Source organism: Stenella coeruleoalba (assembly GCF_951394435.1).
Source record: "Stenella coeruleoalba genome assembly, chromosome: 9".
Classification (NCBI taxonomy): domain Eukaryota; kingdom Metazoa; phylum Chordata; class Mammalia; order Artiodactyla; family Delphinidae; genus Stenella; species Stenella coeruleoalba.
The window spans coordinates 83,180,817-83,202,784 of NC_137155.1; the positions used below are offsets into that span (position 1 = coordinate 83,180,817).

A 21,968-nucleotide genomic window follows, 5' to 3' on the forward strand; every position below is an offset into this window, starting at 1 on the left:
GATTATTTTTATTGTTTGGAATAACAGATGTTTACGCCTGTTAAAGGACCCCAAACTAGTGAATATAATTAGAAAAAATAGAAACTGAAAAATACTTGCCTACTCTTAAGAAGAAATGACATTTTAAGTTTATTCTATACTAAATAGCCAAGAAGAAATTTAAGAATTCTCCTTTGGAATTTTGGATGTAAGGATTTGTATCCATTCAGCCAATCTGTGTCTTTTGGTGGGAGCATTTAGTCCATTTACATTTAAGGTAATTATCGATATGTGTGTTCCTATTCCCATTTTCTTAATTGTTTTGGGTTTCGTTATTGTAGGTCCTTTCCTTCTTTTGTGTTTCTTGCCTAGAGAAGTTCCTTTAGCAGTTGTTGTAGAGCTGGTTTGGTGGTGCTGAACTCTCTCAGCTTTTGCTTGTCTGTAAAGATTTTAATTTCTCCATCAAATCTGAATGAGATCCTTGCTGGGTAGAGTAATCTTGGTTGCAGGTTTTTCTCCTTCAACACTTTCAATATGTCCTGCCACTCCCTTCTGGCTTGCAGAGTTTCTGCTGAAAGATCAGCTGTTAACCTTATGGGGATTCCCTTGTGTGTTATTTGTTGTTTTTCCCTTGCTGCTTTTAATATGTTTTCTTTGTATTTAATTTTTGACAGTTTGATTAATATGTGTCTTGGCGTATTTCTCCTTGGATTTATCCTGTATGGGACTCTCTGTGCTTCCTGGACTTGATTAACTATTTCCTTTCCCATATTAGGGAAGTTTTCAACTATAATCTCTTCAAATATTTTCTCAGTCCCTTTCTTTTTCTCTTCTTCTTCTGGAACCCCTATAATTCGAATGTTGGTGCGTTTAATGTTGTCCCAGAGGTCTCTGAGACTGTCCTCAGTTCTTTTCATTCTTTTTTCTTTATTCTGCTCTGCAGTAGTTATTTCCACTATTTTATCTTCCAGGTCACTTATCCGTTCTTCTGCCTCAGTTATTCTGCTATTGATCCCATCTAGAGTACTTTTAATTTCATTTATTGTGTTGTTCATCGTTGCTTGTTTCATCTTTAGTTCTTCTAGGTCCTTGTTAACTGATTCTTGCAATTTGTCCATTCTATCGTCCATTCTATCTCCAAGATTTCGGATCAACCTTACTATCATTATTCTGAATTCTTTTTCAGGTAGACTGCCTATTTCCTCTTCATTTGTTAGGTCTGGTGGGTTTTTATCTTGCTCCTTCATCTGCTGTGTGTTTTTCTGTCTTTTCATTTTGCTTATCTTACTGTGTTTGGGGTCTCCTTTTTTGCAGGCTGAAGGTTCGTAGTTCCTGTTGTTTTTTGTGTCTGTCCCCAGTGGCTAAGGTTGGTTCAGTGGGTTGTGTAGGCTTCCTGGTGGAGGGTACTAGTGCCTGTGTTCTGGTGGATGAGGCTGGATCTTGTCTTTCTGGTGGGCAGGTCCACGTCTGGTGGTGTGTTTTGGGGTGTCTGTAGACTTATTATGATTTTGGGCAGCCTCTCTGCTAATGGGTGGGGTTGTGTTCCTGTCTTGCTAATTGTTTGGCATAGGATGTCCAGCACTGTAGCTTGCTGGTCGTTGAGTGAAGCTGGGTGCTGGCGTTGAGATGGAGATCTCTCGGAGATTTTTGCTGTTTGATATTATGTGCAGCTGGGAGGCCTCTTGTGGACCAGTGTCCTGAAGTTGGCTCTCCCACCTCAGAGGCACAGCACTGACTCCTGGCTGCAGCACCAAGAGCCTTTCATCCACAGGGCTCCTTAATTTGGGATGATTCGTTGTCTATTCAGGTATTCCACAGATGCAGGGTATATCAAGTTGATTGTGGAGCTTTAATCCGCTGCTTCTGAGGCTGCTGGGAGAGATTTCCCTTTCTCTTCTTTGTTCTCACAGTTCCCAGGGGCTCAGCTTTGGATTTGGCCCCGCCTGTGCGTGTAGGTCGCCGGAGGGCGTCTGTTCTTTGCTCAGACAGGACGGGGTTAAAGGAGCCGCTGATTCGGAGGCTCTGGCTCACCCAGGCCGGGGGGTAGGGAGGGTCACGGAGTGCGGGGTGGGCCTGCAGCGGCAGAGGTCGGCGTGACGTTGCAGCCTGAGGCCGCCGTGCGTTCTCCGGGGGAGCCGTCCCTGGATCCCGGGACCCTGGCAGTGGCGGGCTGCACAGGCTCCCCGGAAGGGCGTGTGGCTAGTGACCTGTGTTCGCACACAGGCCTCCTGGCGGCGGCAGCAGCGGCCTTAGCGTCCCTTGTCCGTCTCTGGGCTCCGCACTCTTAGCCGCGGCTCGCGCCCGTCCCTGGAGCTCTCTCAAGCAGCGTTCTTAATCCCCTCTCCTCGTGCACCAGGTAACAAAGAGGGACGTAAAAGTGTCTTGCCTCTTCGGCAGGTCCAGACCCCTCCCTGGACTCTCTCCCGGCCAGCCGCGGCGCACCAATGCCCTGCAGGCTGTGTTCACGCCGCCAACCCCAGTCCCCTCCCGGCGCTCCGACAAAAGCCGGAGCCTCAGCTCCCAGTCCCGCCCGCCCCAGCGGGCGAGCAGACAAGCCTCTCGGCTGGTGAGTGCCGGTCGGCCCGATCCTCTGCGCTGGAATCTGTCCGCTTTGCTCTCAGCACCCCTGTTGCTGTGCTCTCCTCCGCGGCTCCCAAGCTCCCCCACTCCGCCTCCCGAAGTCTCCACCCGCGAAGGGGCTTCCTAGTGTGTGGACACTTTTCCTCCTTCACAGCTCTCTCCTGCTGGTGCAGGACCCGTCCCTATCCTTTTGTCTCTCTTTAGTTTTTTCTTTTGCCCTAACCAGGTACGTGGGGGGTTCCTTGCCTTTTGGGAGGTCTGAGGTCTTCTGCCAGCGTTCAGTAGGTGCTCCGTAGGAGTTGTTCCACGCGTAGATGTATTTCTGGTGTATCTGTGGAGAGGAAGGTGATCTCCGCGTCTTACTCTTCCGCCATCTTCCCGGAAGTCCCCCATGACTCTTTTTGAATTATGGTTTTTGCAGGATATATGCCCAGTAGTGGGTTTGCTGGGTTGTATGGTAGTTCTATTTTTAGTTTTTTAAGGAACCTCCATACTGTTCTCCATAGTGACTGTATCAATTTACATTCCCACCAACAGTGCAAGAGGGTTCCCTTTTCTCCACACCCTCTCCAGCATTTATTGTTTGTAGATTTTTTTTTTTTTTTTTTTTTTTGTGTTGTGGAGCACAGGCTCCGGACGCGCAGGCCCAGCGGCCATGGCTCACAGGCCCAGCTGCTCCGCGGCATGTGGGATCCTCCCGAACCGGGGCACGAACCCGCATCCCCCACATCGGCAGGTGGACTCCCAACTACTGCACCACCAGGGAAGCCCTGTTTGTAGATTTTTAGATGATGGCGATTCTGACTGGTGTGAGATGATATCTCATTGTAGTTTTGATTTGCATTTCTCTAATTAATGATGTTGAGCATTCTTTCATGTGTTTGTTGGCAGTCTGTATATTTTCTTTGGAGAAATGTCTATTTAGGTCTTCTGCCCATTTTTGCATTGGGTTTGTTTTTCTGATATTGAGCAATGCAACAATTTTTGTTTCTTTTTTTTGTTTTATAATGTACATAATATACTTGTGTGGTATTATATATATTCATGGTGCATACTGAATTTTTTTTTTTAAGAAGATGTTGGGGGTAGGAGTTTATTAATTTATTTTATTTATTTTTGCTGTGTTGGGTCTTCGTTTCTGTGTGAGGGCTTTCTCTAGTTGTGGCAAGCGGGGGCCACTCTTCATCGCGGTGCGCAGGCCTCTCTCACTATTGTGGCCTCTCTTGTTGCGGAGCACAGGCTCCAGACGCGCAGGATCAGTAGTTGTGGCTCACGGGCCTAGTTGCTCCGCGGCATGTGGGATCCTCCCAGACTAGGGCTCGAACCCGTGTCCACTGCATTAGCAGGCAGATTCTCAACCACTGCGCTACCAGGGAAGCCCAACTGAATTTTTTTTTTAACTGATGGAGAAAGTGATAAAAAAGTTTGGAGAGCAATGCTTTTTAAGAACCTTGGCTAAATGGGACCCTTGCTGATTATTGAGCCTAGTATACTGCAAAGGGCCACACTGTTGGAGCAGTATCTGCACAAGTCTCTCTACTCTAGTTTAATGGGCTATAATTTTGTGGACAAATAAAATGTGTTTTTCTCTAGAAAACTGTAGAAACGGATTCTTAGGCAGTTGCTTAAGAATAAGCATTCCATGCCGATAATATTGACAACCCCCAGGTTAGGGGACTGTAAAAAATCATTAAGATCAACAAGATTAAGTTCACATATACCCACCCAGAGCTGAACAAAATTTTTAAATGCTCCTGTGTTTACCTTTTCACAGTTCAGATTTACCATGAGATAGACAGCATTGCCAGAGATTTTCCTGACTTGGCAAGCAGGGTGAAGATTGGGCATTTATTTGAAAACCGGTCAGTATATGTACTGAAGGTGAGGCCCCATGCACTTTGAAGGGCCCGACTAGACTCAGGTTCCTGGTTCCTTGTGTCCAAGATTCAGCCCTCACACCTCTGAAAGAGGTAGCTTTATAGGACCTCCTTGACTTTAGGGAGGAGGGTGAGGTGAGGAGACATCTACCCGGATTCGAATTTGGTCTGACAGAGGGTCCCCTGCTTCTGCCTAATGTGGGAGGAGTAAGCAGGAGCACATCGCATTCCAAGTTTTGGCTGAAAAGCAGAATCAGGAAGAGATGGGAGGCGGTTAGTGTTCTAGAAAGCTCTCAGATTGGCCACAGTCTTTTCCCTCCATTCCCATCTTCTGTAAATATTAAGACAAATTGGGATGGGCCTAAAAATTCTATTCTGCTTATTTTCCTTATTGGAAAAGCAATCTAGGAAGCTGATTTTAGGGTTGATGTAGTTTTAAGCCCAGTCTATGATCCTTGGCTGCATAAAGCCTAATTTCCAGATATTTCTAACAGATTTCAGGTCTATATTGGCAAAAGAAATAGAGAATTTATGGCAGTGACATAAATTACATAAATAATCCAGCCAAATGAATAAAAAGGAATTTGGAGTTACAAACCATGGAACAAGTGATGGTGCCTAGAATTTGTCAAACACTTGAATCCATACAGGCCCTGAGGAGCCCAGGTTTATAGCAATGGTGAAATTACCGGTGGGAGAAGACCTGCCATTGAGCTGGTTGCTGTAAAATTATCTACATGAATTTAGATTATTTGCCAACTGCTGGAGACCCTTGCTTCATTAGCACCAAGCTCTGACCCAAGGGGGCCCCACACTAAAAAGCAGCAGCCAGAATTCATTTCATGCTGTTTACAAAGAGCTTTAGTGAACCCTCCCTTTCCTCATTTTAAAACTGATTTCATTTATTGCCTCAAGTAGAACAGGCTGGTTCATGCACTTTTGTGTCTCTCTGTTGGGCTACCATTTGAGGTCTTTCAAGAGGCATAATAGTATCTCTAATCACACGGGCATTATAATTCACAGTAGCAATTGTTTCCCCTTCCTATTTGCTTCCAACCTTGGAGTGGCTCAAGCTGCCCGGAGCTGCGGTGCTGCAACTGGGCCCTGCCAGCCAACAAATTAAGCTCCCTGGTCACGAAGAAGCCCGATAAAGGGATGGTGCCCTCAGACATTTGGTCTCTGAATGATCTTAAATTGATTAAATGAATAGGGGCGAGCTGGGAAGAGGAGAGGAGAGGTGAGCGGAGACGCAGGCGGGCAGAAGGGTCATTTTCTGGCCTCTTTTTCCTTCCACAGTTCAGCACTGGAGAAGGCAGGCAGCAGCTGACCATTTGGCTGAATTCAGGTATCCATTCCCAGGAGTGGATCTCACAGGCCACGGTGATCTGGACCGCAAGGAAGGTCATGTTGCCTTGTATTACCCCAGAATTCTGTTGGGCCCGGATTGCCCTGCAGCGTCCCACACAGCTAGACCCTGGCGACGAGATAGGATGGCACTATGCACAGACATGATAGGCTGGGGGGTTGCCTTTTCTGATTGGAGAAGCAAAAGATCAGAGCCCCATAGTCAGGCCACTGTGGCTAAATGACAAAGTGCATTCATAGCAGCAAGCAAGCTAATGAGCTGCAGAGGTGGCCCTAAAACCCTGACCCACAGTCAGTCCCGCAGGAAGGGAGCAGGGTCTTCTCAGTAGCAAAGCTCAGGTAAGCTTTACCTTTAGTCCCTTTCAGGCCACCCAGACCCTCAGGGACCTCATGCTATCTCCATGTCCCTCTGGAAAGTCTATTTTAAGCCAGCACCAGTGGAGGGGTGGTGCAAGTGGAGGATCCATCTTCCCTACCCCTAGCACGGGGAGGGGGCGTGCTCAGATTCCTAATAACTATTATGATGTGCGGCTCTCCCCTCCCCTGTTCCCGCCCCCTGGAAGGAATGAATAAACAAGGCAGCCCAGGACTCACTGAGGTTGATGTCATCAGGCAACCATGTTTCCCCAGGTTTTGAATTGCTCCATGGGCTTTGCAGAGCGCTGCACCTATGAGGGTGGCAGGGAGGCTGCAGAGGGTGGATGCTGTTCTAGGAGTTGGGCATCTTGGGAAGATAAACGGACTTAGACCTAGCAACCCAGCCTGCAGGGCACAGCTGACAAGCTCGTTGTCTCTGCTTAGACTGTATCTGATTATGGGAAGGATCCAGCCATCACCTCCATCTTGGAGAAAATGGATATTTTCTTGTTGACTGTGGCCAATCCTGATGGATATGTATACACACAAACTCAAGTGAGTAATACTGACAGAATAGGCTGGGTTTGGAGTTAAGACTTTTTTGTTGAATTCCTTGCTTTGCAACTAAATAGTTGTATGACCTTAGAGAAAACTTCCACAAAATGTGCACGTTAGGAGCTTCCTTGGGGTCTCATTTTCCAGTCATTCTCTGAGCTAAGAGTCACCAGGGAATATTTTTTTCTTAGAGAGAATAGTCTAATGAACTCCCTATTATGGATCTTGAACAATTATCAACACTTTACCAATCTTCTTTTCATTTCTTTCCCTCCCACACATTTTTCCTGATGTATTTTAAAGCAAATCCCAGACATAAGGTTACTTCATTCAAACTTCTTTAGTAGTCATCTCTAGCTGATGATAATTAAAACAACGAACAATATACCACTATCAACTGTAAAAAATTAATGGAAGTTCTTTAATATCATCTGATATCCCTAATTATCTTTAAACTGTCTTTTGAGACAAGTTTGTTGAAATCAGGATCCAAATAAGGTCTGTACCTGCATTTGGTTGTTACGGCTCTGCAGGCTTTTTTATTCTACAGTGGTACCACCCCCGCCCCCCCCAACATATCTTTTAAAATGTCATTCATTTGTTGGAGAAACCAAGTAAATTGTCCTGTAGAATGTGTCACATTCTGAATTTGCCTGATGGCTTCTTTGTTCTATGCCATTTAATTTATTCCCTCATCTCCTGTATTTCCTATTCACTTGTGGTCAGATCTAGATGCTTGGTTGGAGTCAGGTTAATTTTTTAGGCAAGGATAAAATAGTTGCCGTGCACTTCCTGTCACATCAGTGATCACTGAGGCCCATAATGTCCATTTGTCCCACTTTTACTGAAGCCCAAAGTTATTCAGTGGACTCAGATGGTGTCAGCCTGGGTCCCATCAGGGCATTTTGGCGAGGTCCTTTTCTCCGGGCCAGAAGGGCTAAACCTCCTCTCTCTGGGGCATGAGAGACTCCGCAGTTAGTGAGGGCTGAAGCCCCGATGATCCTCCAGATCTCTGGAGTTGCCTCCAGAGCTGCAGGCAGCTTGTCCCATCCATGGTGCCATCTCCATCATAGTCCCCCAAAGAAAACCTTCACCTCTCCTGTGCCCTGACGCATCTCTGAATGTTGTTCCTTCCTTCGTGAATTTTTCCGAACCGATTATGGAGGAAGACACGGTCTCTAAATCCTGGAAGCTCCTGCGTTGGTACTGATCCAAATAGAAATTGGAGTGTTAGTTTTGCAGGTAGGTTGGGGAGACAGTTTTTAAATCCTGCTACCCCTGGGTAGTCTGGTCCACAGGCCTCTGAGCTGGCAGTGAGGGAGCTGGTTTCCAGGCTAGTTCCATTGCTGGTTCATTGAGAAACTTGGGTAAGTCCCTTATTCTCTCTATGTATCATTTTACTATTATTATTTGTAATTTTGAAAGGGAATGGAGGAACAATTCCTGTCCTCCTGAGAGAATGCTACTATTTTAAAAACTATTCTATCTTATATATATAAATTCATGGGCCTGCTTTGTACCCTGGCCATCCCAGCTTCTGGGCAATACCGGATGGGTGGAAGGGCTGTTGGTGGCAACTCAGAAGAGAGCAATTAGCACTGTTACCCCAACAGGCAAGATCACATTGTGAGGATTAAACTACAGCAGTTTACCCTTAGATGTGTAAATATGAACCTCAGCCCTTTGATGTCATGGAAAGAGAATGAGAATTAGGAGTCCTGGGTTCTGAGTTCCAGTTATTTAAAAATCATCCCCACAATAGTGCCAACTATGTGCCAGGTACCTTCCCATGTATAATCTTATTTATTCTTCTGACTTGGAGACTGAGTTTTCTTGTCTGAAATGAAACAACTGAAGCTCAGAGACAATCTCAAGAGCATATGGTTGATAAGAATTAGGACCTAAACTCACTTTTCAATTTCAAAGCGCGAGAGTTCTCTTTCACTATTCAGCTGTACTGATGTTTTGTTTTTAGTGTAATGTTTTAATGTAATGGTTTTAATTCTCTTACTTGCATAGAAATACCACAAAAACCACCGGGGGAAAAATAATGTGACTGTGGGAAAGGAGCTGATACAAATGTGGGAATTGAGGGTGTCAAAGTTAAGTTACAACAGGGGTGGTTTCACACATACACCAGATACCTTAGGGGCCTATATTGTGAGGTAATACAGAAGGCAGTAATTCTAAATACCTGTCAAATAATCAAGAGATTTTAGCCACAACAATAGATTATCTTTGGCAGCACTTGGCCATTAAGATCTGAACCAAGAGAATGAGTTGACACCAGAATAAATGGAGTCATTTTCATTATTAATTGGTATTCATATTAATTATCTAGAATACTTATTAATTGACAACTCACCGTCAAGTATGATATTAATTATTTATGACAACTGTTGGTGATACAATACAAGGTCAGCTCTCTCCATTTAGAGGAGTTCTACCAGTTTTCCTGCCCATGTGTGGCAGATCCAGCACCCCACTGCCACACCCTCCCTGCAATTTACATACACTATGGACCAGATTCTCAGGGAGAAGCTAGTAATGGCCTGCCTATGCCTTCTCCCCCTCCTCTGGGTAGAGTACCCTGCATTTTTGTTTCCTTAGCCTATGGGTTAAGGTTTCTGCTTCGGCCACCCCCCACAGGAGAGGGAGCCAGTGACAACCCTTGTTCCGAAGTATACCATGGAGCCCACGCCAGTTCAGAAGTGGAGGTGAAACTGGTGGTAGATTTCATCCAGGAACGTGGGAATTTCACATGCTTCATCGACCTGCACAGCTACGCACAGCTGCTGACGTATCCATGTGGGTACATGGTCAAAAAGGCCCCGGATGCTGATGAGCTGGTAAGCGGGGCTGCATCCAGCCCTGGGCATGCTTTTCCCCTGGGTGCTGCAAAGTCCAGGAGCAGGGCTTATTTCAAGAAGCCCCAGTATTCTCTCTCTGTTCTTTGCAGTGTGCCATCAGGCCTACTGGGAATAGGAAGAAGATGATGCCTCTTATTTCTGAGTTTGCTGTGAGTTCCAAGAACCAAACCCAACCCTGTCTTTCCTTCTCACTTGTTTTTCCGACCAAAACATATTGCAGAGCCACTGCTTGCCAAGAACTGTGGGTAGCATTGTGGTGGGCAAGGGGGAGGTGCTCCTCACTTGGTGTAAGGTAGAGTTTAAGTAGGGTGTAGGCCACAGCCTAGGGGTGCTCTGGGTCACATGCAATGACTCACCCCAAGATGTGAGCAGGCACTCAGGGTGAACTGACTGGAGTAGGGCTGGCATCCACAGAGTGACTGCAGGCCTCTCTCTCTGCGCTGGTCTGCTTGAGTGTGCCCCTCTGCCCGGGGCCACAGCTAGCTCACACGCCTCCCAGCAGATGCAGCCCCACCCAGGGCTGGCCAGGTGTGGACTAGATTCTGCTCTCGAGGTGCTCTGTGTAGGGCACATCCATATATGGCATCCCTGTCTCCACCTCCACTCTGGGAGCACCTAACTCTTAGAAGGTTTTCTCTTGTACATACTTGCCCTTCCCTCATGTTCATGAACATGACATTCCCTTCCCTCAGGATAGGTGAAGATGGTTGTGCCTTTATTAGATTTCTAATGGGCTGGTGAGCAGCCTTCCAGATCTATGATATGAAGAGCTTGAATACAGTTCCTCCAATTTGTGTTTATAATATACATGCTTCAGAATGCTTATCTGGTCTTCTTCCACCTCTCTCCTTACCCCCTGCCCCAAACTGGAAGTAAAGAACTGAGGATAAGAGAAGGAGTTGGAGGAACCATACCATTTCCCTCACTTCAGGTGAGGGAAAGTCAGGCCTTTGCTCTGGTTGGTTGGGAAAGAAGGAGACCAGGAGGGAACATTGAGGGTGGGGTCGGGAATTTTTCAAACCACTGCAGTACAGAACAGCTGAGGAATGTCTGGCTTCGGGATCCATTCTTTCTCACTCTGATGATTTCCCCACTCCTAGGATGAGGTGGCAAGGTGTGTAGCCGAAGCTCTGGCTTCCCTGTCAGACCCTGAGTACCAAGTGTGTCCTACCTGCACCACTGTCTGTAAGTACTCACTGAGTTTATTGGTTATAAGGAAATGCTCTGAGAGGATACTTGAAATGGAGCGGGAGAAGAGCTGCAAGTCAGCCTTCCTATGTTGTAGTCTTTTTTTGTTGTTAGTGATAGGCTGAATTTATGTCAAGTCTGTGTGATGGTAGCTGTCGCGTGCGGCCATCTTCATCAAACTGAGGTGGTGGTACGGTGGGTAGAGGGGAACCCCTCACCTTCCTGTCCAAAATGAACACGTGTTGAGCATAACAGGCTTAGGTGAGGGGTTCCCCCGACAATCATTAGCATTGAGCTGAAAAAACAAAAACTCTACCAAGACTTCAGACCTGAAGATGGTCTTGAGGCCCATCACCTACAAGTCAACCCCAATTGGAGGAAATACCCTTGTTTTGGTTTCTCACTGAAGTGTTTCATCTGAGCATTTCACTCTATTCCTGCTGAGATCCTTCCAGTTCCCTTATTCTGTGAGTCTGATCTTTAAATTTTTTTTTTTATTTGTTTGTTTTGTTTTTGCGGTACGCGGGCCTCTCACTGTTGTGGCCTCTGCCGTTGCGGAGTACGGTCTCCGGACGCGCAGGCTCAGCGGCCATGGCTTACGGGCCCCGCCGCTCCGCGGCATGTGGGATCTTCCCGGACCGGGGCACGAACCCGTGTCCCCTGCATCGGCAGGCAGACTTTCAACCACTGTGCCACCAGGGAAGCCGTGATCTTTAAATTTTTAGATCAAATTGAAGGATATGATTATTCTCCAAGCCCCTAGCTATAAATGGGAAACAGAAACAAAAAATGTGGGGAGCAAAGCTCCTTTCAAGCAAGTGCCCTTCTTTTCCCCTCTTGTGCCTCTTCTGTAAATAGTCTTCCAACAGTTGGTCCACCCTCAAAGCCCCTGCAAACTTGTTGATAATTCTTTCCTTTTCCATACTGTAACTTGCTGTCCCATCCTACCTACCTCGCCCTCAACTAGCTGTTCCCCTCAGGCTTCCTCTTCTGCGAAGATTCTCCAACCTACCTCTTGGGTCCTCCTCTGTACTCTGATCTCAGCACTCTTGTCTGTGTTTCACATGCCACCAAGCTGCATAAAGCACTCAGCATGATGCTGGTGGTTGTGTTGCTAATTGCAGCAACAATCCAGTAATTACTCATGGTTTATTATTACTAGTGTTGTTGAATGGGAGCTCCTCAGAGAACAAACACATCAGGAGAGGTTCTCCACCCTCTAATTAGTCAGAACTGAGTCCTACACCAAAGAGAGCTAAAGGAACTTGGCAGGAGCCTTCTGAGGAGGTCCTCTCAAAAGATCTTTGCGGGTCACCAGGGTCCTGGCTTTTGGGTCAGTTGCCAGTTTAAAGAATGGCCTTTTCCTCTCATGTCAAAAACATTCTTCTCCCCAGCATAAGCTGTGCCAAAATTAAGAGATACTCATCAGATTCCTCCAGCAGAAGAGGAGAAAGGCTCTCCTGAGCATTGTCCAGGATACCTAATATTTCCTACCTCTTTCAAGAGCCCATCTTCTGTATTTTTTATAGGCTTTGTCTGCCCTCCTTTCTTCTCCAAAATGAAATCAATTTTTGTAATAAAAGCACTCTAACTCCCTGGGTTATTGTATGTGTTATATAAGTAGTTGACATTTGTCCCTTCAAGTGCTGAACTTTTCCTTAGATTAATCATTTTAGATGAAAATAATTCTAAAATGGGTTTTCACACTTTCCTGCCTTCTTAAACAGAGTATGTAGAAGAGAGTTAAGCTCTGTTCTTCATGACTGAGTGGCCTTCTGAATGTCAGTTGTTGTATCTTGAAGGCCTTCTGTGCTGTACTGGACTGTTCAATCCTTTTGCTGAACAGCGCAGCCTGTTTTGCTTCTTTAACTCTTGTGTCTGCTTTTTAGAGTTTTCATGTCTCCTTCCTCAGGCCACCTTCCTCTAGCAACCCTTTCCCCTCCTCTGGAAACAAGTTCATTGGGCTCATTTAGCTCATGGATAGATTGTGAGTATTAAGGATGTTCATGACAGCATTGTTTATAGTCACAAAAGACTGGTAAGCAACTAAATGTTCATCAGTAGAGTGCTGGATAAAAACATGTTTGGTGCATTACTACAGTGAAACACTGTGCAGCCCTTAAATGAGTGAGGTGGATCTGTATGTGCTAATAGGGAATAATCTTCAAATGTTAATTGAAAAATACAGTGTATACAACAGTGTTATTAGTATGTTCCCATATGTGTTTTTTCTTGTTTTTGTAAATTTATTTATTATTTATTTATGGCTGCATTTGGGTCTTTGTTGCTGCGCCTGGGCTTTCTCTAGTTGCAGCGAGAGGGGGCTACTCTTTGTTGCAGTGCGTGGGCTTCTCATTGCGGTGGCTTCTCTTGTTGCGGAGCATGGGCTGTATGCATGTGGGCTCAGTAGTTGTGGCGCAGGGGCTTAGTTGCTCCATGGCATGTAGGATCTTCCCGGACCAGGGCTCGAACCCATGTCCCCTGCATTGGCAGGTGGATTCTTAACCACTGTGCCACCAGGGAAGTCCCCCATATATGTTGTTTTTTAAAAAAAAGAGTAGGTAGACTTAGCAGGGACCCAAGTAAAGTGAAGTTCATGAACCTGATCACTTTGCTCAGCAGAGGTCTTCTTGGCCCCTTCCTGAATTTAAAATCTGTTCTGAAATACTTGAGCTTGCCATGTAAATAACTTCTAGAAACTTCTGGTGCCATTGCCTGTTTTTTTAATTCATCATTTTTCTTAGTGTAGAGAAAGGCTGTGGGAATTACATAAGAATTTCAGAGAGTATAGGAGAGCCTGTTCCATAACCTCTGGGAGCATGTAATTGTAGCAGAAGCAGCATCTCTAGAAAATCACAAATGGTATCATGAGAAACAAGCTTTAGGAACAATGGAAAAACAAAGGGACCCATATTTTCATTTAGTAGACATATATATTATATAATAAATAGACCCCAAGTCAGTTGAAGAAAGCATGGGCTTTGTCATCAGATGGATTGGGTTTAAATTCCAGCCTTACCATTTTCCATCTATATTTTCTTAGATAAATTATTCATTCTGAACCTGGATTTTCTCATCTGAAAAACAAGGACAGTAATACCTACCTCATTGGCCTCTTAAAGATGAAATGAGATCATAAGTGTAAACTTTACAGTATGATGACTGGCTCATGGTAGATGTTCAACAAATGATAGCTGCTATTACATTGTTATTTTAGTATTCAGTATCATCTACACTTTGCACTTTTAGCCAGTTTCTTCTCTAGTAGAGTTTTGACTGGAAGAAGCAGGAAAACAGACCTCTTGCCTTTCGGCAAAGAGAAGTCCCAAGGGCTGTGCTTCTTTCTCTCTGTGTATCAGTTATCTCTTGAGATGTAAAGAACTATGCTAAAATTTAACAGCTTAAAACAATAAACATTAATTTTCTTACACAGTTTCTGTGGGTCAGGAACTCAGGAGCTTCTTATCTGGGTGGCTCTGGCTCAGGGACTCTCAGGACGTTGCAGTTAAGGTGTCTTCCAGGGCTACAGTCATCTAGAGGCTTGATGGGGCTGGAGGATCTTCTTCTCAGATGGCTCACTCAGATGCCTGGCAAGTGAGGGATAATTACTGGCACTGAGTTCTTCAGCACATAGACCTCTTTATAGGGCTTCTTGAGTGTCCTTACAACATGACAGCTGGCTCCCCAGAGCCAGTGATCCAAGAGAGAGCAAGGCGGAACCCATGATATTTATCACCTAGCTTTGAAGGGCACACACTTTCATTTCTGCAGTCTCCTGAAAAACAGGTCAAGTTGGCCCTGTCCAGTGTAGGAGGGCACAACACAAGGATGTGAATACCAGGAGACAAGGATCATCGTGGCTATCTTGGAGGCTGCCTACCACACTCTGTAAAGATTTGCTTCCAGTGACCTGAAGGAGTCTACACAGTGAGTTGGTGACAAGATGGAAATGAGGATTTAAAATCTCTTGGATTGAGACTAGCGAAGACCCTCATGGTGCAGGACAGTCTGAGACATAGGGATCAGGCCAGTGTTTATGTTGTAGGCCTGATGACTTTCAGAAATAACTGTAGATCCCTAAGGAACCACAGGTGGGCAGAGCTCCAGGCCCCTTTCCATCTAACCCTGAAAGGAACTAGGCTTCAAAGGTGTTTTCTCTTTTGACTTAACAGATCCAGCTAGTGGCAGCAGTGTTGACTGGGCATATGATAATGGCATCAAGTATGCATTCACTTTTGAATTGAGAGATATTGGGCACTATGGCTTCTTCCTGCCAGCCAACCAGATCATCCCCACTGCAGAGGAGACCTGGCTGGGGCTGAAGACCATCATGGAGCATGTGCGGGACAACCTCTCCTAGAAGAGAGCCTGCTCTGTCTACATTTATTTATCCACATGTACACACACACACTGAGGCCACTATTAAAGGGAGCTTATTCCTTCACATGTGAGTCAGAGCCCTCTGGCTTTGTAGAGAACACAGGTCAGCCCCTCTCCAGCCCCCTTCCTTGAAGTTTGTGCATTCTGGTGGTGTGCTTAGAGAAGCACTTCTGCCACCCTGCTGTATTTTGGTCCCGCTGTTTCACTGAGCCCTTTGTATGCCTTTCCTTCCACATAGCTGGGTGGGCAGGCCACACTTGGGATCAACCCTTCCTGGGTGGCCTGTCTCTACCTCATTTTTAGAATAAAAGGACATGTGAAATGGTTCTGTAGCCTCATCCAATCTAGCCACGCCCATGATCTTGCTCTGGTGGAGGCCCCAAGGGAAGTGCTGTGGGAGATAATGTTTGTCTTTTAGATTGGTCTTGGAAGATGACGCATAACTTCCTTCAATATATCTCACCTTTCTTGAACATATTTTTCTTTGAAAAATAAATCCCGAAGGGTCATCAGTATAGGTCATCCCCCTTTTCTGTTTTTGTTTATTTATTCTTAGTCTGAGTACAAAGTAGAGGATCACGTCTCATCACTGGGCCAAAAATTCCCAGATACTACAGTTCTGATCACATTCTTCTCTTTATCATTCAGTGTAACTGGGGATCCCAGAAGGGGATCTGTGTCTTTATAGGTACTGCTCACTCAGAAACCCTGGATGAAGTGGTGATCTAATAGCAGGATTGCTAAATTATCCCTATCTGTCCTAATGGGCTTCCCTCTACTTTGCCTTTTGAACTTACTTCAGAGATCGTTCTCTTACCCTATTGGTCCTAAATTGCTCCGCCGGCCTGGGTAATCTCCCTGCCCGGCACATTACAATTTGTTCTCTGGTGTACCTTGTGTTTCCTTCTCCTGGTTTTTGTTTTTGGTCTTTAAAGTTGCCTTTTTCTATTTTGCATCCTGGACCATGAGTACCAAGGTGGAGCAAGGATTCATCAGTCAGGCTCCTCTTGCTACATTCCTCCTTAGCATGTACCATCTGCCTTTTTTCTTTATTCTTTTTTTTTTTTAATTTGCCTTTTTCGAACATGTCTGTAAATCTTATCCTTCTGCCTAGGATTTGTGCAGCATCTGGTGTGTGCTCATAAGCCAATAAATATTCAATATGAGTCTCCTGATCATCCTCTATTCTTCGCCTTCACCTGAATGGAACCAAGCTATGGTTTTGAATATGCAGCTCTTTATAACGTCAAAAGTCAGTTTTAATCCCTGTCCATATCACATGACATGTAGGAAGGCCTTCTCCTTCAGGCCGAAGGGCCTCCAGGGTAATGTTACCTTGGTGATTTCGCTCTGGTCCTAGGTCTAGTTCTTAGTTTTTCAGCTCAGAGGCTTGATATTCTCTGTATCCATATTGATTAGACTTGGGGATGCTGACTCATGCCTAGAGAGCTCAGATGAGGCAGGTGATAAAATCAGAATACGAATTTATTAATTTACATCATAGCATGTAACTGTTCAGTGGATTGGATCCTCACGTAGGCCTGAACAGTACATTCTCTCTCTGTAGGCAAAGATACATGGGAAGCCAAATTATAATCAGAAGGTTGTTTAGTGAGCGGGGCATCAGAGCAAGGAAAGTTAATTACAGTCTATGATTAGAATTTTTAATGGTATCCAGCTCTAATAGCATGATACATCCAATTCTATAACCAGAACACACCTGCCAGCCAGCTGGTCGCTTGTGCTGGCTAGTTAGGGCTGCCTCAGACCAGACAATGCCTCAGTAGACCTGACAATGCTTGCCTCTGTGACTCGCCTGTAACTTGGCTCTATTTGTGGAACCCCCCTGCTCACCCCCAAGATTGAGATTGTCCTTTAGATTCCTTAAGAGAAAGATTTATTAGCAAGGCATTAAAAAGCCATAAAAGAATACCTGTGACTATAATAAAATTAAGAGCTATTAATTAAAAGACACCATGAAGAGAGAAAAGTTGCAAACTAGGAGAAGATAGTCACAACATTCATAATACACTCAACAGATGAAGGAGATGCAAAGAACTCCTACAGATCAGTAAGAAAAGAACCAATAATCCGATAGAAAAATGGACAAAAGATATGAGCAAGCATTTTACTTAAGAGGTAACAAGTATTTTGATAAAAACAGGAAGAGATGATTACTGATGGAAGACGTACAAATCCAGACCAAAATGAAATGCCATTTTATACTTATTCAATTTACATAAGTCAAAAGGTTGGAGAGGGTGAAGCTGGGGCGAAGTGAGAGTAGCATCGACGTACATACACTACCGAATGTAAAGTAGTTGGCTGGTGGGAAGCAGCAGCAAAGCATGGGGAGATCAGCTAGGTGCTTTGCAATGACCTAGAGGGGTGGGATAGGGAGGATGGGAGGGAGCCTCAAGAGGGAGGGGATATGGGGACATGTGTATGTATATGGCTGATTCGCTTTGTTGTGCAACAGAAACTAACACAGTATTGTGAAGTAATTATACTCCAATAAAGATCTATTTAAAAATAGTTGGGGAGGAGGTAGATAATAGGATCTTTTATACATTATTGGTTGGTGTGTGAATTAGTAAAATCACTTTGGAAAATAGTTGGGCATTATCTTCTAAAGTTCATACTTTATGATCCACCTATTCCACCCCAGGCATAAAGCCAAGAACTTCTTGTAGTATACAACAGGAGACATAAATGAGAATGTTCACAGCAACACTGTTCATAATAGCAAAAACCTAAAAACAACTTAAAAGTCCACCAGTGGGAGAATGGGTGAGTAAGTATGGTATTTTCACATACAGAAATATTATACTACAGTCAAAACAAAATTTAGGGTGATTTCCTTTCTAGAAAGTTCCAAATAACTGGGAAAAAAATATATATATAATTTATATATACACATACACTTATAAGGAAGGCATAAAATTTGATAAAACTGTGTAAAAAAGGGAAGCAATAGTGAAATAAGTCAGAGAAAGACAAATACTGTATGTTATCACTTATATGTGGAATCTGAAAAATAAAACAAACTAGTGAATATAACAAAAAAGAACAGACTCAGATATAGAGAACAAACCAGTGGTTAACAGTGGGGAGAGGGAAGAAGGAAGGGACAAGATAGGGGTAGGGGATTAAGAGGTACAATCTACTATGTATAAAATAAATGAGCTATGAAGATATATTGTGCAGCACAGGGAATATAGCCAATATTTTATAATATAAATGGAGTATAATCTTTAAAAATTATGAATCACTTTGTTGTACACCTAAAACATATAATATTGTTAATCAGCTATAACTCAGTAAAAAGGGTTGGGTGAAGGGAAGCAAGGTATAGTAGGCATGCTCAGACCCCTTTTCCCAGTCAAGTGCACTCATCCCCAGCTGCTAGGAATGTTGGCTATCAACAGCTCAAGGCCCCATCCTTCTCTGGAGAATTGTCCTTAGCCAAATGAGGCCTGCCTTACCTAGGAAGCTATGCACCTGCTTTCTCTTTATCACCTTCCCACATGTCAGCCAATGACTGCCTGACTCGGGGTACAAACAGCTAGTCTTTTACTTCAAGGTGGATTCAATGCTGTGGTTCAGTGTATGCTTGGGAGCTCGGAATCCAGCCTCCAGCAGATTCCGCATCCTTGCTTAGCTTTTTCCCCCCTGTCCCTCCCTGCTTCCTAAACTCCCCTTCTCCTGAGAATTCCCTCAGTAAATCACCTAAGCCAGAATCCCATCTCAGGCTCTACTTCTAGGGAAATGAAGAACCTGGGATTCTGAATGATGATTACCTTAGATGGAGAGAGGCTCGGAGATGAGATAAGGGTCAAGGCCCTATGGTGAAATGAAGGACCTTAGCTTTTGTTTTAGGTTATGTTTCTTTTTTTTTTTAGGGAAAAAACCTAATTCAACAGCTAAATAAATAACCAAAGAAGTCGTGCCATTAACCAAGGATTATACTTAATCTATTTCTATGGACCTGAAATCCCATTTTTAAAAATGTTATCAAAGATATAGATTTTTTTACAAAAAGGTTTTACCATTCAACATGCATTTATTGAGAGTCTAATGTCTGCCAGGGGCAGTTTTAGGTGCTGGCAATGCAATGACAAACAAGGAGACAAAATCCTTTCTTGCATGGAATTTCATTGTAGTTGGAGACACAGGAAGTTCTCAAGTAAACAAATTAAAAATTTTAATTTGGGTAATGAGAGCTGCTATAAATAAAAGAAACTGGCTGCTGTCAGGAGAGTGATGGGTGGTGGTGGGGCCTCTAGATTGGAAATGTTAGAGAAGATGGCATCTGGCTTGTATTGTAAAAGTCTTCTTACCTCTCTTTTTTGCTTTCTTTTTATACTCCCCAAAACCACGTGGAAAATGTGGGCTAAATGTTATTATCCACATTTTACAGGTGGAAAATCTCAAGAGCAATAGGTTTCTTGCCCAAGACAAATAATATCTCCTGTCCTCTAAGTGAAGACCCCACTGAAAAAGAGAAGATCTAAGTCATAAACATTCATGGACACAACTTAAATTTCTGAAACACATTTCAGTTCGAAAGGCTCTTATACCACATCAAACCAGTCTCCATGGAATTTTCTACTATTAAGGACACTAAATAGGATGGAAAGGGATAATCCATTGATGATGGAAAAATGTATTTTAGATTCTCTTTTTCGAAGTACTGGGGAGTGGGCTTGCTGAGCCATTTCCAGGTCTTACACCCAGTCCTGTTGGGGACAAAAAGAAGACCTTCTGTGAAGTAACTGGTAGGGTGAGGGATACTGTCCATGGCTGTGGATGGGATTAGCTGTCATCCATGTGCTGCCTACTTGAAACCAGAGCCACTCATTGAACTGCAGCCACCTGGGGACTGAAAGGCAGACCACATCCACTTCTGTCTGGATTACACGTGGTGAGGGGCAGCCGAATAGCCCAACTCAGCCATGTGACCTTGGGCCATGATGTAACCTCTGGGAGCCCTAGTTTCCTTATCTTTAAGATGAGAATAATGACTATATTTACAATAGCTTATCAAGAGAATTCAGTAAGCTAATGTATTAAAGTCCTCAGCACCTTACCTGGAAGCAGAAGTACTCAGTATGTGTTAGCTTGAATTATTATTCTCACCAAGTGGTGAAAATTCATTTATGAATGAGGACATTGGCATTTTCCCTTATTAGAAGCCTTATCTTATTTTGGCCGTGCTGCGTAGCATGTGGGATCTTAGTTCCCTAACCAGGGATCAAACCCACGCGCCCTGCATTACAAGCACAGAGTCTTAGCCACTGGACCGCCAAGGAAGTCCCATAGAAGCCTTATTTTCTTTAGACTTATCTTGAGACTTAAAGATCTGAACAGTTCACAGAAAAGCACTAGTTGGATGTTGTCATTTTGAGTATCATTTGGGTTTTGAAATATTGGGGTTCTTTGGGACCTTTCCTATGTTAAACAAATATTGATGCCCTTTTACTGGATTAATCAAAGGAACCTGGCCTGAAACCTTCAAAGGTCCAGCTTCCAAGCACAACTATGTCAAGTGTATAGGGTCACCATTGATTTCTACAGGTGCTGGGAAGGCCCTGACTGCTATAAGTCTATTTTGGGTGAAGTTGAGGGTATGTTCCAGTTTTGGAAGGTCCTATGTAGATTGCACTTCTTTTATGTCACTATCTTAAGAACAGCTGTGAAGAATCTTTAAAAAAATTTTTTTTATATCTTTATTGGAGTGTAATCGCTTTACAATGTTGTGTTAGTTTATGCAGTACAACAAAGTGAATCAGCTATAAGTATATATATATATCGCCATATCTCCTGCCTCTTGAGCCTCCTCCCACCCTCCCTATCCCGCCCCTCTAGGTTGTCACAAAGCATCAAGCTGATCTCCTTGTGCTATGCAGCAGCTTCCCACTAGCTAACTATTTTACATTTGGTAGTGTATATATGTCAATGCTACTACTCTCTCACTTTGTCCCAGCTTCCCCTTCCCCCCACCCCGAGTCCTCAAGTCCGTTTTCTATGTCTGCATCTTTATTCCTGCCCTGCCACTAGGTTCATCAGTACCATTTTTTAGATTCCATATATGTGTGTTAGCATATGGTATTTGTTTTTCTCCTTCTGACTTATTTCACTCTGTATGACAGACTCTAAGTCCATCTACCTCATCACAAATAACTCAATTTCATTCCTTTTTATGGCTGAGTAATATTCCATTATATATATGTGCCACATCTTCTTTATCCATTCATCTGTTGATGGACATTTAGGTTGCTTCCATGTCCTGGCTATTGTAAGTAGTGCCACAATGAACACTGTGGTACGTGTATCTTTTTGAATTATGGTTTTCTCAGGGTATATGCCCAGTAGTGGAATTGCTGGGTCATATGGTAGTTCTATTTTTAGTTTTTTAAGGAACCTCCATACTGTTCTCCCTAGTGGCTGTATCAATTTACATTCCCACCAACTGTGCAAGAGAGTTCCCTTTTCTCCACACCCCCTCCAGCATTTATTTTTTGTAGATTTTTTGACGACGGCCATTTGAAGAATAATTTTTATCATTATTACCATCATCTTTATCTTTCTATTTGATGAGTTCTGGAATTTTGCCAAACTAGACAGCTTGTAAAATAAATTCCCCCTACTATTTGTATTGAGCCTTAAATCATGAACACCAGCTGTTTCTTGTATTTGAAGTAAAGCTCCAGGTGTACTGGGGGCATCCAGAGAGCATAGGCAGTTTTTTCCTCCTTAGAATATATGGGTACCACGGTGCAGCTGGGCAATTTGCTCCTTTAATGCAGAAAGAGAA

At 44.0% G+C, this 21,968-nt stretch overlaps 2 protein-coding genes across 2 annotated transcripts in view; both read left to right on the forward strand.

Moving 5' to 3' along the window:
• LOC307191756 (carboxypeptidase A4-like) overlaps positions 1–15,131 on the forward strand; it is a gene marked incomplete at both ends in the record, with an annotated part of 33,329 nt that extends 18,198 nt beyond the window's left edge. Inside the window, 7 exon segments of the mRNA XM_079931952.1 lie at positions 4,339–4,440; positions 5,733–5,837; positions 6,603–6,713; positions 7,865–7,955; positions 9,363–9,562; positions 10,684–10,768; positions 14,944–15,131. Coding sequence (XP_079788078.1) covers positions 4,339–4,440; positions 5,733–5,837; positions 6,603–6,713; positions 7,865–7,955; positions 9,363–9,562; positions 10,684–10,768; positions 14,944–15,131 — 882 coding nt within the window.
• The window catches only part of CPA5 (carboxypeptidase A5), a 49,935-nt gene continuing 37,418 nt past the window's right edge, over positions 9,452–21,968 (forward strand). Inside the window, exons 1-3 of the mRNA XM_079932669.1 lie at positions 9,452–9,562; positions 9,673–9,732; positions 10,684–10,768. The gene's annotated coding sequence lies outside the window, so the exon portion shown is untranslated. The remainder of the gene's footprint in view (positions 9,563–9,672; positions 9,733–10,683; positions 10,769–21,968) is intronic.